Source organism: Setaria viridis, chromosome 3 (assembly GCF_005286985.2).
Source record: "Setaria viridis chromosome 3, Setaria_viridis_v4.0, whole genome shotgun sequence".
Classification (NCBI taxonomy): domain Eukaryota; kingdom Viridiplantae; phylum Streptophyta; class Magnoliopsida; order Poales; family Poaceae; genus Setaria; species Setaria viridis.
Window position 1 is genome coordinate 19,261,781 of NC_048265.2, and position 19,667 is coordinate 19,281,447.

At 43.7% G+C, this 19,667-nt stretch overlaps 1 protein-coding gene across 2 annotated transcripts; it reads left to right on the forward strand.

Annotated features, from left to right (window-relative positions):
- The first annotated feature begins 2,561 nt into the window (after positions 1-2,561).
- On the forward strand, positions 2,562-7,215 carry LOC117850599 (MLO-like protein 1). 2 transcript variants are annotated; one of them, XM_072292775.1, is made up of 14 exons: positions 2,562-2,929; positions 3,049-3,106; positions 3,522-3,757; positions 4,478-4,594; positions 4,682-4,736; positions 5,062-5,153; positions 5,311-5,385; positions 5,465-5,553; positions 5,656-5,705; positions 5,880-5,920; positions 6,235-6,444; positions 6,537-6,632; positions 6,739-6,799; positions 6,893-7,056. In XM_072292775.1, the coding sequence occupies exons 1-14, from the start codon at positions 2,807-2,809 to the stop codon at positions 6,907-6,909; spliced, it is 1,320 nt and encodes a 439-aa protein (XP_072148876.1). In that variant the 5' UTR covers positions 2,562-2,806; the 3' UTR covers positions 6,910-7,056. The 2 variants fall into 2 exon arrangements, with proteins under 2 accessions (XP_072148876.1, XP_034588350.1); XM_034732459.2 differs by having other exon boundaries at positions 2,563-2,929; positions 6,537-6,604; positions 6,893-7,215.
- The last annotated feature ends 12,452 nt before the right edge of the window (positions 7,216-19,667 follow it).

The following is a 19,667-nucleotide window of genomic DNA, read 5'->3' on the forward strand; positions in this document are numbered from 1 at the left end:
TTGGAGATCATGTAGCAACAGCAACTGGGTGAGAGGCCAGGGATGAGATCGAAATCGACTATGAGGACTGGGCTTCATCACCTGATCCAAAGCGAGTACATCCGGGCAGGGAGCCAGCGGCGGCGGATCTGCCGAGGAAGGGGGGAGGGGGGCGGGGGAGGTCAGGTGGGAGGTGAGAGGGAGGGGTAGTACGGATAAATCCGAGATCCAAACACTCCCTAAAAGTTTAGTAGCTAAATTTAAGTAAACTTTAGCCGGATGTGTGGATCCTTGGCATAAGGGATGTTTGATACTACGTGCTAAAATTTAGCGGTATCATATTGGATGTTTGGATGCTAATTAGGAGGACTAAACATGAGCTAATTATAAAACTAATTGCAGAACCCCTGTGCTAATTTGCTAGACGAATCTATTAAGCCTAATTACTCCATCATTAGCAAATGGTTATTGTAGTATCACATTGTCAAATCATAGATTAATTAGGCTTAGTAGATTCGTCTCGCGAATTAGACTCCATCTGTGCAATTAGTTTTATAATTAGTCTATATTTAATACTCCTAATTAGCATCCAAACATTCGATGTGATAATGTTAAACTTTAGCGGGGTATTGACGAGCTGTTTTTCTCCTGGCCACACAATAATAGCCACGAGAAGGTTTGACTTTGTGGCCATCCTTCTGTTCATGGTCCGGAATTATCTGAATACTCCTACTAGTGATTACTGCACATTTGGCCACCGCCCCGGAAGAGATGATGATAGATGAGAATGACGATTGACATGAGCAGCTCCATCGCCGTCCACGGGTTTTGAAAAATCTTTTTCATATAGCCACCGGCCAGGAAGAGATGATGACAGATGAGAATGACGATTGACATGAGCAGCTCCATCGCCGTCCACGGGTTTTGAAAAATCTTTTTCATATAGTAAGATTGAGGAAGGTGTGTTTGGTAGAGTTCTAAAGCTGATTTCGGAGCTCTGCCAAACAGTTTTTTTTAAAAAAAATGATTCTCTACTGGTTATGTAAAGTGATTCTCTAAAAATGAACTAAAAGATTGGGAGCTGAAAAAAGGAGCTTCTCTGGACTGATTCTCCATCCTGATTTTAATAGTTCATGCTAGAGAATCAAAGAAGTAACTTCTCTGGAATGATTCTCCATCCTGATTTTAAGAGTTCATGCAAAGAAGTAACTTCTCTGGAATGATTCTCCATCCTGATTTTAAGAGTTCATGCTAGAGAATTAAAGAGAATTATTTTTAGCCACAAAATTAATACTTTAATTAACTCCTATAAATAATCAGAATCAAATCAGAATCAGCAAATGTACCTGAAATAAAGTTAAAAGTTACAAGACCCCTGACCCAAAGTGAGAAGAAGACAAGAGAGGCGCGCGCCTCCTGTGTCCTGTCCGAAATCCGTTACCGTCCACCTGTCACCGGTTCCACTCCCACAAAACGGGCCCACACCAACTTGTTTGCGCCCGGCAGGCCCCACAAGCAGGTGGAGGGATCGTCGGGATCCGAAGTACGGCGAGCAGAGGCCAGAGGGGCAGGTGAGCTGAGCAGAGCAGAGCACGCGTCCGGAGGAAAGCCGACGTGCCGAATGCACCAAAAGTCTAGAACCCGTGACTCTCTCTTTTTAAGTCAAACAGTTTTAAATTTGATCAAATTTATACAAAATAGTACTAATATTTTTAGTTCAAAATAAATATTAATATCTATAAAAACGTGAATATTAATATTTTATTTAAATTTGATCAAATTAAAAATTGGTTGATTTTTTAGGAAGTATTAAATGACATCGTCCTCAGGTGCGCCCCGAAGGTCAGCCACTCGCCTTGCGTGCTCGTCTCGCACCGTCCTGAGATACGGGTGGACGCTTTCACGCCTGCCAAGTCATCCGACCCCATCCACATGCCCGAGACAGCGGCGCCGTGACCTGCGTGAGCGGTGAGCCTTCGCCCTCGTGCCCCGGGGAGGTCGGCGGGGACCCCATAGGCCGGCCCAGGGCACACAGCCCGGTTCCCGGCCGGCGGCGACCAACCACGTCATTGTTGCGGTGTTGCCTTGCGGCCAAGGCACACCGGCGGGCGGTTTCAACCAAAATTTACGTGCGCCATCGGATGGGATTTCGCACGCATTTGAACAGGCGAAGCACGAAAACAAAACGAAAAAGAAAAGGAAAGAAAATGAAGAAAAAAACGCGTCCCTCCAGCCACACAGGAACGCTTATTCCGGACTGCGTTCCTGACCTGCCGCTGGACAGGATAGTGCGAGCACCACGCCCCAGCAAGGCTCTGAGCACTGGAGGCCTCTCACCTCCCCTCCCACTCTTTCCTCTTCTTGTTTTACTAACCGCACAAGATTTCTATTAATATAGTAGAAAAATATAAAACTACCATCATGGAAGACTATAAGCAAAAAATGAAAAAGAAAAGAAAAAAATAACCTACTATAAGAAAAAATGAAAAAGAAAAGAAAAAAACAGTCTATATTCATTCAGTTTTGAGACATTAACACGAGTACCATTTAATTTAAAACCGCAATAGACTCAAAATCGCCGTAGACGACCGGTTGGATGGGCACCCGACGCGACCGCACAACTCCACCTCACCGCGACAGCCGTACCGACACTCTTCCCTCTTCGAGCAGTTTCGAATCGACTGCAGGCAGCAGGAGGAATTCCGAGCGCTGCTGGCTGGCCCTCCCATTTCGTTTTCCGCCGCCGCGGCCCCGCGCGCCCGAGCGTTTCTGCTCCCGTGAGCGGCGAGGCGGTTCACGTGAGTAAAGAGGAAGCCTTCCTCACGGGATGGCGGCGGAGGGGGAGGCGGCGGCGCTGGAGTACACGCCGACGTGGATCGTGGCGGCGGTCTGCTCGATCATCGTGCTGCTATCGCTCGTCGCCGAGCGGTTCCTCCACTACATCGGCAAGGTACGTAAGCATGTGCAGCCGTGTCCCGTTCGGTATGGAATCGCCCTCGATCTCCTAGCCTCTGCTGCCTGTCCACGGCGCTGATCTGGGAGGCCGCGGCCTGTCCTGTCCTGCTGCAGAAGCTCAAGAAGAAGAACCAGAAGCCGCTCTACGAGGCGCTGCTCAAGGTCAAAGAAGGTACGGCGTGTCCCCAGTTTCTTCTCCTCTTCCTCTTCGCTTCGATCCTTCCTTATCGAAGATACTCTACAAATGGCCGGCCAGCATAATGGGAATTGAAAGAGGAGGACAGAAAAATCTCAGTTTTTTTTAAATAAAAAGGAGAGAAACTTTTGGTTCAAAAAGTTGTGTTCTTCCTCTTTCATGGATAACCTTTGAACTGGTGTGGTTGGCTAGCTAGGTTCTCTATTGCAAAAACGCATCTTGAAGAAAACTTGTTTGGTTTAACGGAAAAAGGAGGAACTTTTTCCAGGTGTGAGATGACCCAACCAACCGTGCTGCAAAATCTTCGTCTTCCTTTTCTTTTCTCTGGGATTCCGGATAAGATAAGGTGTTTACCGCAGGAACTTTTGCTCTTTGACCTTGTGCGGTGCAGAGTTGATGCTTCTGGGGTTCATCTCCCTGCTGCTGACGGTGTTCCAGGGGATGATACAGAGGACATGCATCCCTGCCGGCTGGACGGACCACATGCTGCCATGCCAGAGGCTGGATGTGAAGGCTGGTGAGATTAACGCCACCAAGGAGCATTTTGTTGCTGCCGGGATCATTGGAAAGATCAGGAGGCGGCTGCTCAGTGAAAGCGGCGCTGGGGCTGACATCTGCCTGAAGAAGGTGATCAGACCATGCAATTGGAGATTTGGAATAATGCTTATTGTCCATAACAATTCTTTAAGTTCTGTTTGAGCCATGGTGGTCTGTTTTAGGTGACAGTTAGTTAGATATGATCTTGACTTGCAGGCACTAAATAAGTAAATAATTTGTTCAACTTCCATAGCTACGATGACACATGTTGGTTAGACCAAATATACATGATGAACTTTCTATCAATCCTAGAACATGATCTTATGTCTGTTTTCTACATTCGGGCTGACTACCAAGTTGGAATGTAGAATTCATGTGGACAGATAGGTGCATACAACTTGGTAGAGGTTGGGACCACTGACAGAAAAGGATAGTTGGCCTGATGCCTTTATTTAGTAAACTCTGCCAATTCTGTTAGATGGGGAATTTATTTACACAAGTCAAACTGATGACTACAGTACTGTGATTTTAGAGTTTGATGACACTTTCTAAGATCAGATGTTCACATGATTGGTTAAAACATGATTTTTCCTTATCACCTTGTGCTTGTTAGGTTGTTACCCCTTTTCGGTATAGTCCTAGATTGAAAACAACCTTCCTACCAATGATTGTTTCTACAATTGTACTTCATACCTTACTTTTCTATCACTTAAGCAGTAAACAATGCTAGGATGGTTCGTCAATTTTTATGTTTCTTTGTTTTACTAATGTTTTAATGGTCAATCTGAAGTCTACGTTTTGTTTTTACAGCGAAAAGTTCCACTTCTGTCCGTAGAAGCCATACATCAGCTGCACATTTTCATATTTGTTCTGGCTATCACGCATGTTATTTTCAGCGTTACAACTATGCTTTTGGGAGGTGCGCAGGTGTGTAACTTTTGACATGCCTTGCAGTTTAGCAGCAGAATTACTACTTCTGCTAGCTCTTTCTTACTGTATTTATTAACTACTCAGATACACCAATGGAAACAGTGGGAGAATGGAATTCAGAAAGATGATCCTGGAAACGGTATCAGGACTTATTTCAATTCCACATTTGCATTTAAAGTAGTCCTTTTTTCTGCTGTGAACTGGAATCGATACAAAGACCTCCTTTATTTTTAGGTTTTTTACAGTACTTGGAAAGTACAAAACTATAACATGGGAGGTACAAAAATTTGGTACATGTGGTACTAGTTATGAAATTTGGATCCCTCTTTAGTTATAATCAGTGGTACCTCTTGGTAATTCTACAAGGGTGATAAAAAGGGGTCTTGTTTATGATCTGTTTATTCTTGCTTGCAAAAGAAGATATACCTTTTTTTATAGAATTATAAAATCCTATGAAATTGCAGGTCCTAAGAAGGTAACCGATGTGCATCGTCACGAATTCATTAAGAAACGTTTTAAGGGTATTGGCAAAGAATCTATAATATTGAGTTGGCTGGTAAGTAATGCATTCTGTGCGCTGTTTTACCATATATCTTTTTCTGTGGTGCAAACTTCATTTGTTAGTTAAGTTTGTATATGCGATCCTTTTTCTACTCTTGTGGCAATTGCTTTACTATTAGACTTACTAGACTTCTCTTTCCTTTCTTTTTCAGCATTCTTTTGGTAAGCAGTTTTATAGATCAGTGTCTAAATCAGACTACACTACAATGCGTCTTGGTTTTATCATGGTAAGCACTGGACCAAATGATAAGATGATGATGTGTTCTTTCCTTCCTTGTCTGTAAACATGAGCTTTTCCCATTGCAGACTCACTGCCCTGGAAACCCAAAATTTGATTTCCATAGATACATGGTGAGGGTTTTAGAGGCTGATTTTAAGAAAGTAGTAGGCATAAGGTAATCCTAAGAGTGGCACACATGTTTATATATTCCTTTTTAAGTTTGATGCAAATATACTTCCTGAATAAAATTAACGTTGCTGTTTCTATCCCCTTTTAGCTGGTACTTGTGGGTCTTCGTGGTGATATTTCTGTTGCTGAATGTTAATGGTAAAGCTTAGCTATCCTTTGTAAAAAACACTTTCATTATTTATATTTTCCTGTACTATCTTTTTGAGGGACGAATTACTTAGTCCTGTTCAACAAGCACAGCTAGGTACTGAAGTAATATTTCAGTATTTAAGCTTCTCAAAACAACTCATAACGTATTTCATTAATGTGCAGGTTGGCATACATACTTTTGGATTGCCTTCCTTCCCCTTTTTGTAAGTGCTTAAATTGTGTTGTTTTAAAGTGCCAATCTAGTTTTCTCTAAATTATGAAGATCACTGAAAAGGACCCATCAACTCTTGCATTGGAGATGTTACAAGTCACATAGTTGTTTGATGTTTACTTTTGATCTTTTTAGCTTCCATTTTACAATGGGAACTAAACCTGGTACCTTTTTTTCGGGTACCAACTTTCTCAGTCATGATGAAATGAAACATCTACTAGAATTATAGGCTGGGCCTTGTACTTACTCTGAACAAAGTGATCAACTGGATTAGGTGCTTACTGGATAACTCTTTACTTCTTGCAGCTTCTGTTAGCTATTGGCACTAAGCTGGAGCACGTCATAGCTCAGCTAGCCCATGATGTAGCTGAGAAGCACACGGCGATTGAGGGTGAAGTGGTTGTAAAACCATCAGATGACCACTTCTGGTTCGGCAAGCCAAGGGTTATCCTTTTTCTAATCCACTTCATCCTGTTTCAGAATGCATTTGAGATTGCGTTCTTCTTCTGGATACTGGTAAGTATTGTGGTACATCATTCCTAAACTGCACTGAGATGTGATAACTAACCCTAAAACAACGTTGTGTACCCTCCCTTTTCCTTCTCTAGAGCACTTATGGATTCGACTCATGCATCATGGGGCAAGTTCGTTTTATTGTGCCGAGGCTTGTTATCGGGTATTTCAGATATTTAATTTTGAGGCTGGTATTTCAGATATTTCAAATGCCTCCAGTTTATTGTCCATTTGTCCCATAGGGAATAGGCAAACTTCAATCTGTTCTGACTCCTCCATCCGTCCTTGTACTTGCAGGGTTCTTATTCAGCTTCTCTGCAGTTACAGCACCCTGCCTCTGTACGCAATTGTAACACAGGTGGGTCAGCGTTCCGATATGGTTTGTTGATATAATTGTTATCCTCAAATCTCATTCCAATGATTCAACGTTTTGCTTCCTTGTGCGCCAAAGATGGGGAGCTGCTATAAGAAGGAGATCTTCAACGAGCATGTGCAGCAGGGCGTCTTGGGCTGGGCGCAGAAGGTCAAGATGAGGAAGGGATTGAAGGGGGCTGCAAACAAGGCCGAATCGACTAGCAACGCCGATTCAGCAGGGCCTTCTGCTACGATTGAAATGGCGAAAGCTGGGGCGGACGTGGAGGCCGTTGGAAACACAGAGTGATCGAGCAGTAGGGTGTCCGTGTTGTAATGATGTAGCATGCTCATATGCCACAATTTTTGCAGAGAGTTGTTTGTCACAGCAGGCCGTGAAGTAGTGCATTTATTTTGCCGTAATATCTTGGCTTTGTGGTCTGCGCAGTTGTTCGAGTGGAGCCTCACAGGTGACAAGGCGAGAAGAGGTAGGCGCTGATGCCATCGGCAATGGCGACAAGGCGGCTTGCAGTGTCAGAGGCCTCTGGTAAAGTTGGATGCTGTTAGGTTAAATGGAACTCGGTGGCCTATTAATCATTTAATCAATTAAATTCCAAGGTTCATGCACATGGCAGTTACATTTGGAATAAAATCACCTTGAAAATTGAAAGAGGAATAGCAGGATGCCACACGTGTTCGCTCGCTGAGCCGTATCGCGACCGGCCGGACGTGATGTGTGGGCTGACGTTCGCTCGCCGAGCCGTGCCGCAACCGGCCGGACGTGATGTGTGGGCTGGCCTAGGCTTGGTTTTGCAGTTTTTAATCACGAGTTGATAACTAGTAACCGACGTTGTGTTCAGTGACTAGTAACTGACGTGGATTAAAAAGCTAACAACAAATGACTAGCATTACAAGAAATGTGTTGATCTATGATGAAAATTTTATGACACATTTGTTTCTTATCATAGATCTATGACGTTTCTAACTGAAAACATCATAAAGTTTCACATCCGAACAAATTTAGTGATAAAGTTACGGAACATCATAAACGTTGCTACTGTAGCTAAAAAGAAATCGTCATTCGCTGTTACATGGTGGTTTTGTGAAGATATAAGTTCCGCGAAAACGTCATAAACCAACGAGGGTCCCACGTGTAAGTTTAAGCTGATAAATAGGGCGGTAAAATAAAATGAAAAACGTGCGTGGGTCAAGCCTGTTATTGATCGAATGGAAAGTTTTTACCGCGAACGGGTCCCACATGTAAGGTAAGTTTCAGGTGAGTGTGGTATTTGGCGGCAGAAAAGCCCATGCTGCAGCCAAAAAATAGTTTACTCGCTGTCGCGCTTCCGCGATAGGGAAAAAAGAAGAACATAGAGAAGGCGGCCAGGGCGGAGCACTCCGGCAGAGATCTGCGCCTCCCCGCGGCAGCTCAGTCCTACGACAGCATAAATCTGATGCTTCCTGCTGCGGCGCGTCAATCTGGTCAGTAATTTTGAGTTGAATTCACCAAAATTTCCCATATGGATAGACGTTGGATACACGGTTGTCGACTATTTACCCCCGAGCATGAGAAAGAGGTCAATGATTTCATGGAATTTGTTAAGAGTAGATACTCTAATGATGAACAAATACTATGCCCGTATCATGGATGCCCAAATCAGTCTAGATGTACTATAGGTGAGGTGAACCTGCACTTACTTTTGAATGGGATGACAAGCGCCTACACTAGGTGGATCCATCATGGAGAAACATTTGAGGATAGGGTTTAGGAAAATGCAAATCTGCAGGATAATGGGGTTCAGAAAAATGCAATTCTGCAGAATGATGGGGTTGAGGAAATTGCAATTCTGCCAGATAATGGGGTTGTGGATAATGCAATTCTACAGGATGATGATGATTAGGAAATGGTTCTGGGAAACGAACACATCGAGTATGGAGGAGGATGAAGGCACTGAAGATGAACTTCCTGAAATGATAGCCGACACGTGCCACGCTAAAGAGCTTGGAGGGAAAATGTTTGAATTTATAAAGGAACATATAAATCGTAAGGTGTCGTCGGGATCTAAATATACACAATTTACATTTGTTGTGAAGTTACTTCATATCAATTTTTTCTATCGGATCAGCAATGTCGCATTCAATGCGATTCTGAAGGTGGTATCCCTTGCTTGCTATGAATCTATTCATGTTTGCAAGAATAATTGTGTATCGTTTCGGAAGCCGCTAGTCGAACATGATGTGTGCCTAGTGTGTTGTGAAGCGGATTCAAGATGGAAAGATGCAGACAACAAGAAGCGCGTTTCTCAGAAGGTATTGAAGCATTTTCCGCTGGTTTCAAGGCTGAAGAGGATGTTTTCTTTCATCAAAAACCGCAAGGGATGCACAATGGTACAAGTTGAAGTGACAACCGGTTGACAATGAGCTTAGCCATCCAGCTGATGGTGAGACATGGAAAAACTTCGATAAAAATTGGCTGGAATTTGCAAAAGATGTAAGGAACATTAGACTTGACCTTGCAACCGATGGTTTCAATCCATTTGGCAACATGATCAACTCATATAGTATATGCCCAATATTTGTTGTGCAGTATAAGATGCCACCATGAGTATGCATGAAAGAATCAAACTTCATGATGGCATTATTGATCCCTGGGTTGTTCTCCATCAAAGGATTTTGATGTCTTCTTGCAATCTTTCGTAGATGAGTTGTTGTACTTTTGGAAGGGTGTTGATTCATACCTTGTAGTCAACAATCCTTTAAACTGCATGCTGTGGTTATTTGGTGCATACATGATTATCCAGCACTGAGCACATTGGCGGGGCGGGTCATGAAAGGTTATTATGCCTATGTGCGTTGTGACAAGGATCCTTGCTCAAGGAGATTGAAGAACAAGATATGTTATATTGGCCATCGTCATTTCCTTCCAACTGACCATCCATGGAGAAGAAAGAAAATAGAATTTGATGGTAATACTGAAAATCGAGAGAGTCCAGAGTAATTTACTACTGAGGAGCTTCAGCAGCAACTGGAGAAGGTTAAAGACGTTAAACCAGGAAAGCCTCCTCAAGGTCAGAAAGGAAGCGGGAACCCAAACAGTGTTGGAGCCGAAGGGTTTGTTTGTTTGACTTGTCATATTGGACAACTCTGAAGCTATCACATAATCTTGATGTCATGCACATTGAGAAAAATATATGCGAAAACCTTATTGGAACATTGCTTAAAATTGCTGGGAATATAAAGGACACAATCAATGCTGTTGATTTGGAAGAGATGGACATTAGACCACATCTACACATGCTGAATACCACGGATGAAGAGTCATGCAAAATGCCAGAAGCTCCATATACAATAGGTAAAAAGAAACAAAAGGTGTTCTGTGATTTTATATGTCATGTGAAGTTCCTAGATGGATATGCTTCTAACTTATCAAGATGTATTGCCGCTGATGGATGCAAACTCCAAAGACTAGAAACTCATGATTGTCATATCCTACTCCAAAGGATTTTGCCTACTTCCCTTTGAGGTTTAATGGATAAAGAGACATACTTAGCTGTTTCGGAATTAGGAAACTTCTTTCATCAACTATGTTGCAAAACTCTGAAGTTGGATGTTTTGAATAAATTGAAAATAGATATCCCAATAATTTTGTGCAAGCTTGAGAAAATTTTTCCTCGTGCCTTCTTTGATGTTATGGTGCACTGGGTTGTCCATTTGCTTGAGGAAACAATCCTAAGAGGCCCAATACAATATGAATGGATGTATCCCATTGAAAGAAGGCTATGCACATTGAAGCGTTCTGTGAGAAACATGGCTAGGCTTGAAGGATCCATTACAAAAGCATATGTTGCTAATGAGGCCTTGACAGTTTGCTCAAGGTACTTTGCGGATGATGATGTTTCAATCAGGAGGGCAGGAACAGAGAGAATGCTAATTTGTTACGAGAAGGAGATTTATCTTGTTTCCAGCAAAATGTTGATATTGGAGCAGCGAAAACTTCATTCCATGATTCGGATTATGACAAGCTGGTTTGGTATGTGCTAAACAATTGCGAAGAGGTTGAACCATATATCGGGTACGTAATCCGTCATGCAATGATTGTACTGTAATTATTTTGGTCTAATTTTCAGATCGATGTGTTTTTGCAGGATATACAGGGATCAGTTAGAAGTGTAAGGTGTGTCGGACCACGTTATTGACCGTATAATTCAGAAAGAGTTTGCCCGACAGTTTAAATCGCATGTAAGTTTTCTGCTTTTTCAGAACAAACTTATATTAGCTAGCGAGGACCTATATATAAAAATATATATAAAACTATGGTTTTGTTGTACAGGTTGAAAAGATGCCTGAAGGAGAGGTCTCCAAGGACCTATATGCATTATCACCTTTACCAGACAAGCGAGGAAGAAAATATTCAGCAAGTCTTGTTGGCAGTGTCCTGTACCACACATATGCCCGAGAGGAAAATCGGAAGACACAAAACAGTAGGATTATGGCTGCAGGCTTTCATAACAGTGAGACATTTGAGTTTTATGGTTGTCTAGAAAAAATTATTGAGCTGCGGTATAACTCATCAGGGCATGACATAAATTGAACTGTTGTATTATTCCACTGTGATTGGTATGATCTAGGAGGGACCAAGAGGGAACCAAGGATTAGAAAGGATGGGTACTTCACAAGCATCAATACTAGAAGGTATTGGTACAAAAGTGATCCCTAGCAACGAAGGTGTTTTACTTGTTAGACACCCTGCTACAAGACCCATGGAGAGTGGTGCAAAAATTTGAGCATAGGTATTTGTGGAACTTTAATGAAAATGAGCAGGACACAACGCCTAGTGGCATAATACTTGCATATCAAGATGATCTAATTGAAGGAACCTTGAATGATGGTATTGGTGATGGTTCGGAGGCTCCAGTGCCTATTACTGATGATGAGGAGGAGTGGACTATCGTTCCAGCGGCTCAGGTTACTTCCATTCATTAACATGTTCTATCTGATGTGGACAGATTCAATTCTGACGATGAGGAGGAGGACGAGACTATCTAGAAATACCATGATGAAGATGAAAATCCTGCACCTGATAGTGATGAGGACTAGGATGTGAAATCAATTGATGTTTTAGTCGATTCAATCTGAACTCATTTGTTGTATAAGATATGTGCATGTAGACCTTTTATCATAGTAGTTGTGGGAAAATCCTTTTTACACATCTCAATATGTTCGAAAGCACACTTAGCTGGCTATTGATCCGGTTCAGTGTATTATAATACACCAAAACATCCTGTGACGCCTTCCAAAATCTTCGAACGCTCATTTGCCTGGCTGTTTATCCAGTTCAGTGTATTGTTAAACACCAGAACATCCTACTTTCAAAATCTTCAAACGCCCATTTGGCTGGCTATATATCCGGTTCGTTGTATTCTCAAACACCGGAACATCCTACTTTCAAAATCTTCAAATGCCTATTTGGCTGGCTGTTTATCCGGTTCGGTGTATTCTCAAACAACGGAACATCCTTATGCTAGAACAAGGCTGGGTAGGAAAATCGTACCCATCTTCTTATCTGCGTGCGCGCTATACCTTTATGACTTTATCCAATGTCGTGTCACTCCTGTTGACCCACCGTTCACCATTTACTGCAAGGTCACTTGCGGTGCTAGCCCTTGGTAGGGTATAGTCATTGCCGCCGCTATCGCCACCTACTACATCCGCCTGCCACCACGGCCGCGCTTTGTCGCTACCGCAATCTGCCGCCGCTTGCCCCAATTCCACAGGTATTTGTTGTTGAAAGGGGGGATTCGTTAAATTTTTAAGATCATTGCGTTAGCTGATTCGAGAAAGATCTTGAAGATGGGCTGAGTTGGTGGTAAGAGAAATGGAAAGGTGCTTGACCCGCCTCCGGCAAAGCGACAGAGGAAGTCCCAAGCGAATTATGCAGGCATGTCTGGTGCTCAGACATGGCAAATGAGCAGGTCCATTACACGGGAGTCTTTCCCTACCCATTCCTGCCATACATGGGGTGGGTCAACCTCGGTGCCTTCCTACCGCACACGAGGTGGGTCAACCTTGGCACCTTCCGAGCGACAGCAATCTACGCGGCGTCGGCCGCCCCGCCCTGTTGAGGTTCTAGCGCTCGACCCTAGGGAGTAGAACGAGGTACCTCTTTACCCTCCACCAGAAGAGCCGCTAAGAATGATTGACCTGAGCATGTATAGCTACCAAATGATTTAAAGGCTTAGATTTGTGTCTGAGGATGTGAGGTTTGAAAAATCCCATGACAGATGGGTCGAACCAAAATTTAGGAATGTCATTCAACAAACTTTCTACTATAACTACAAAAAGCTGTCCACCAAACTATTTGAGCACAAGATTATAAAATGGAATCATATGAACATGGCAGTAGGAGGAGAAAATATTAAGGGATACTTCGATCAACTACCCGGATTGACTGATTTGGTCTCAAGGCATCATCAGTATATTGAGGATTGGGTTCGAATTTTCTATCCTACGGTGTACATTTCTGAGAGCAAAGCATACATTCAGGTCATGTTTCAGGGAGCTCAACATAGAATTTGGTGACACCAAATTGCTGATAGTCTTGGAGTCAATACGTGTAACATTTCCCTACACCACATTGTCTACGGGGATAGTAGACCACCTCGCTGTAGTTTGCTTGGTGGATCATTCTGTTCAGACAAGGATATGGCCGAACTTTTTGTGGAGCCGTTCCCTTCTAGCCGAGCATATCGCACGCCTGGCATGCTTACCCCTGAGGCCAATGTGGTTCACAGGGCACTAAGGAAGACATTGTTAGCACGGATCGGCAATGAAGAGTTCATCACTAGTCCTCAGCAGTGGCTTCTTCTTCACGTCATGACTGGCCGGGAGTTCGACATCGTGGACTTTATTCTTTGTGAGATTCAATATGTTATCCATGATTGGTTGACCGTGGTCCGACAAATGCCGTATGCTCATTGGATCTCCGTCATCCTGAGTCATCTTACTAAAAAAAGATGAGAACGTTAGAGAGGTGCAAACCGGACCCAAAAATTGGCGACATGTGTACAGCAATGCCAAAACACAATTCAAGGTATACAAGCTAGCGAGACCAGGTGACAAAAGTCATGGCCTAAGGGCTAGGAATGAGCCATCTCCTGATGAGCACAGAAATGAGAACTATTGCTTAGACAGCGAAGGCTATGAGGAGGAAAATACGTACGTACATTGTCTCCAAGTCACTCATGACCAGGAGGCAGGTGCATCATAATTTGCTATAGAAACAGTACCGGTCACTCCAGCAATAGCCAGTCAGCTGACCGAGCTTGCCTTAATTCTTCAGGGACTAGTTGATGATCATGCAAAACAAGCAAAAAGTAATCTCCGCTTGGCCGATCTACAGAAATGGTTGGACGAGAGACTGGCTCGTCATGAGGAGAGACAATTCGCGTAGCTAGAGTAGGTGGCACAGAGGGTAGAGCAGAACATCAACAATGTGATCACCAACTTCTTTGCTGCACCCAAACAAGTGTACTAGCAGGTCGGGTTACCAGCACCACAAATTCAACTCCCACATGCTGGTTAGACCCCCTTGCTAATCATGCCTCCAACTCAACTAGGTAAATCCTCTGAAGTCTCTGTGCCGCATCATAGTTCAGCTGGAAATCCACAATTGTTGACATCAACAACGACCCTAGCAGAAAAGGATTCCACACTTGTTCCCACAAAGAAGGGTGGTGAAGGTGAGGAAGCAAATGCATCAATACTCATGGTTCTATCTGATATTGCTACCCCGCAATAGCAAAAGGAAGATCCTGTGGTGGGAACAGCTATAGATCCAGATGATCGTGAAGTGTCTACCACTGCTACTCCAGATGATCCTGGTCTCACAACTTTGAAAGCTAAGGATGATCCTGATCTCACTACTTTGCAAGCTCAAGATGCTGCGGTGGCTCCTGCTCCTTGTCTCACTACGTCGGAAGGCTCTCCTGCACTTGCTCCTGGTCTCTCTACGTCGGAAGGTTCTTCTGCACTTGCTCCTAGTCGAACTACGTCAGAAGGCTCTATTGCACCTGGTCCTGCTCGAACTACGTCGGAAGGCTTTACTGCACCATCTCCTACTCCAACTACATCGGAAGGCTCTGCTGTTGCTCCTCCTCTAAGTAATCAAGTATCTCTAGCTCTTGATGACCCTCTTCTGTCAACTAATCCTGCTACATCGGCAGCTTCTTCGAACCCTGATGACAAAAAGGTAGAATGCTAAACAATTCTTTTGTTGCCATTGATTGTTGTATTCGATTTGAACAATGAATGTTTCATTGTCATGTGTGAACCAACTATTTCATTAAGCCTTGTAATAATTTTTGTCTAGGCTTTGTGCTCATGTGATCTGGTGGAGTTTGTACCGGAGTCGGATGAGTCTTATAAATGGTCTGGTACCAATGGGGTGCAGAATGACCAAGCGGATATGCTGGCATGTCGTCTTCAAGTTGCGGATGAAGCTAGATCATCTAACTGCTCTAGGGGTGTTGAAGACTCGGATTGCCAGGTGTTTGAGTTGATGGAATGGATTAAGATTATGGATACATGCGGGAATACAAGCGTGGCAGGGTCTAGTCTTCCGCCACTCAAAAAGGAGACTTCTCCGACCTCGCCATCATGTAATGAGTGATGCTATCGATACAAGGAACCCGAAACTACCTCTATAGTGTTTTTGTTTGTAATCTTCAATGTAACCCAAAACTATGTCCAAAGCTACTTAATCCAAGGGAGCCATTTAATCGGAGGGAGGGATGTTTGATCTCCAATGTGCACATGATTGAGTAGTTAGAAAATCCAATTGGGGAAAATGATGCTTGATTGCCAATGTGTTGGGATACGAGGTAGGCTACACTAGCACAAAACAAAATTTTCTACCACGTAAACCAGAAAAACTGCCATATAAGGATCACGGGATTACCACTCGACGCACTACTGGTGCAGAAGATGTAGATTCGCGTCGATGCAGCGAAGTCGATCAATGTAGTCGTACGTAGTCGATCACGTCGACGTTCCAGCAGCTCCTCAGCAGCTCGTCCACGTGCAGCAAGATCACCCTCGTGCAGCGGCTCGTCGTGGCTCGTCGTCGGCTCGTCGTGGCTCGTCGGCGGCTCATCCAAGTGCTGCAGGCGCAACACCTCCAAGGTATCCACACGTGCAGGGAGGAAGCGTCGCAAGTCGGACTGCTAGATCCGTGAGTTGCAACAGGTGAGGGCGTGGGAGGTGCGGCAGATGTGTTTCGCCAAAAAGGTCTAAACCCTAGGGCGCCCCCACCCCTCTATTTATAGAGGTTCCTAACGGGCCTCTGGGTTCAAGGCCCATTAGTACTTCTAAACCTAATCCAACTCGGATCACATCCGAATTGGGCTTCTAGCCCCTTAAGTGTGCGACCCTATGGGTTCGGATACGTATAGGCATGGCCCGAGTACTCCTACTCGGCCCAATAGTCGGTAGCGGCCTCTAGCAAGACGTGCCAACTCCTATACGCACACGAAGATCACATCAGACGAACCATCACAACATTATATACATGCTATTCCCTTTGCCTCACGATATTTGGTCTAGCTTCAAGCCGACCGCTCTTTCTCGATCCTATGATTCGGAATCCCTTTGTAGGTTAACTCTTAACCGTACATAGCATGGCCATGCATTTTCGGATCCGATCACTCGAGGGGCCCAAAGATATCACTCTCAATTAGAGAGGGGCAAATCCCATCTTGATTGACCATGTCTCATAGCATGCTTCTTGACAAACCCGAAAGCTACCTTTATAACTACCCTGTTACGGCGTAGCGTTTGATAGCCCCTAAGTAGGTCGATCCACATCTTGAATACATGCGACAATCTCAGGTCTAAGGACAAAGCGTATATGTTGTTTAAAGAGAGAACTACTTCTCGTGTTAGGTCAGTCCTAGCACATGTCTCCACATGTGCCCACATTATTAGTTCAACATCTCCATGTCCATGACTTGTGAAACATAGTCATCAACTAATACATGTGCTAGTCTAATATTCATGTGTGTCCTCACATGAACTCCGACTAGGGACAACTTTAGAATAACCATACAAGTAAAGAGTTTCACACACAATTCACATAATTGCAAATCAATTCAAGTAGCCTTTAATGGATATTCAAGGAACACAATATAAATCATGGATACAAATGGAATATCCTCATCTCTATGATTGCCTCTAGGGCATACCTCCAACAGTCTCCCACATGCACTAGAGTCAATCTAGAAGGTACCTAATACCCATAGCTCTTACATGCGCATCATGCTTAGCCTGCGGGAGTGGTTTTGTCAACGGATCAGAAATGTTCAGATCCGTGTGTATTTTGCATATCTTGATCTCACCCCGGTTAACGAAGTCTCGAATGAGATGAAATCGCCGCATTACGTGTTTGTTCTTCTGGTGGTTCCTTGGCTCCTTTGCTTGCGCAATTGCCCCATTGTTATCACAGTAGAGATTCAATGGGCTAGACGCATTCGGGAACATACCAAGCTCAATGAGGAAATTCCTTATCCAAACACCCTCCTTCGCGGCTTCCGAAGCCGCGATGTACTCGGCTTCTATCGTAGAATCGACCACCGTCTCTTGCTTGGAACTCTTCCAACTAACAGCACCACCATTTAGTGTGAACACAAATCCTAATTGTGATTTTGAATCATCTCTGTCGGTTTGGAAACTAGCATCGGTGTAACCTATTACAACGAGCTCCTCCTCACCTCCATAGACGAGGAACATATCTTTAGTCCTTCTCAAGTACTTAAGAATGTTTTTCACCGCTGTCCAGTGACTCTCACCTAGATCAGACTGGTATCTGCTTGTCATACTTAGCGCATATGAAACATCTGGGCGAGTACTTATCATTGCATACATGATAGATCCAATAGCCGAGGCATATGGCACTCTACTCATGCGATCCCACTCATCAGCAGTCGAAGGACACTGAGTCTTGCTGAGATGTATGCCATGTGTCATAGGCAAGAACCCTTTCTTTGCCTCTTCCATGCTGAACTGCTTCAACACTTTGTCAATGTAAGTATCTTGGCTTAAACCTATAAGCCTTCTCGATCTATCTCTATAGATCTTAATGCCCAGAATATATGCCGCTTCCCCTAAGTCCTTCATCGAAAAACTATTTTTCAGTGAAGTCTTTACGGACTCAAGCATAGGAATGTTATTTCCAATCAGTAATATGTCATCCACATATAAGATTAGAAATACTACAGAGCTCCCACTAACCTTCTTGTAAACACAAGACTCTTCTTCGTTTTTGGTGAAGTCAAACCCTTTGACCACTTCATCAAAATGAATGTTCCAACTCCTAGATGCTTGCTTCAATCCATAAATGGATCTTTGAAGCTTGCATACCTTTCCAGCATTTTTCGGATCGACAAAACCCTCAGGCTGTATCATATACACGTCCTCAGCTAGGTTTCCATTCAGGAAAGCTGTCTTGACATCCATCTGCCATATCTCATAATCGAAATATGCAGCTATAGCTAGAATAATCCGAATGGACTTAAGCATCACTACGGGCGAGAAGGTCTCGTCGTAGTCAACTCCTTGAACTTGTCGAAAACCTTTTGCGACAAGTCGTGCTTTATAGATGTGAACATTTCCATCCATGTCCTTTTTCTTCTTATAGATCCACTTGCACTCTATGGCTTTAACACCATCAGGCGGGTCAACCAAGTTCCAAACTTGATTGTCTCCCATGGACTCTATTTCGGATTGCATGGCACTCTGCCATTTTTCGGAGTCTGGGTCCATCATTGCTTCTGCATATGTTGCAGGCTCATCATTGTCCAACAATAATATTACCCGCATTTCGCGGAGCCTTGCCGACCTTCTTGGTTGTGGTGGTGCTCCTCTTGCCATGGGTATCTCAACTTGTTCTGCTACATTAGCATCACTCATTGATTCTTGCCCAATCGGCTCATCTTGAACTTCTTCAAGATGCACTGTCTTTTCACTCTTTTCTCCTTTGAAAAACTCTTTCTCTAGGAAAACCCCGTTCCGAGCGACAAACACTTTGCCCTCTGACCGGTTGTAGAAATAATATCCCAAAGTTTCCTTTGGATATCCCACGAAAATGCACTTATCCGACTTGGGTGTGATCTTGTCCGACTGAAGTCGCTTGACAAACACTTCACATCCCCAAATCTTTAGAAAAGACAAACTAGGAACCTTTCCAGTCCACATCTCATATGGTGTCTTAACTACGGATTTAGATGGTACCCTATTAAGTGTGAAAGCTGCTGTTTCTAGAGCGTATCCCCAAAATGACAATGGTAGGTCCGACTGGCTCATCATTGGTCGAACCATGTCTAACAAAGTTCGATTATGTCGCTCGGATACACCGTTTCTCTGAGGTGTTCCAGGCGGCGTAAGTTGTAGAACAATTCCGCAACTCTTTAGATGATTGCTAAACTCGTGGCTCAAATACTCGCCTCCACGATCAGATCGTAAGGCCTTAATTTTCTTGCCACGCTAATTTTCAACTTCATTCTGAAATTCCTTGAACTTTTCAAAGGTTTCAGACTTGTGCCTCATCAAGTAGACATAGCCATATCTACTAAAATCATCAGTGAAAGTTATGAAGTATTGGAATCCTCCTCTAGCCGTCGTGCTCATTGGTCCGCATACATCACTATGTACGAGTTCCAACAAGTCTACTGCTCTCTCAGGAAATCCTGTGAAAGGCGTCTTGGTCATCTTGCCTAGCAAGCAAGCCTCACATGTCTCGTATGATTCAAAATCAAACGAAGTTAGAAGGCCATCAGAATGGAGCTTCTTCATGCGCTTTTCACTTATATGACCCAAACGACAAT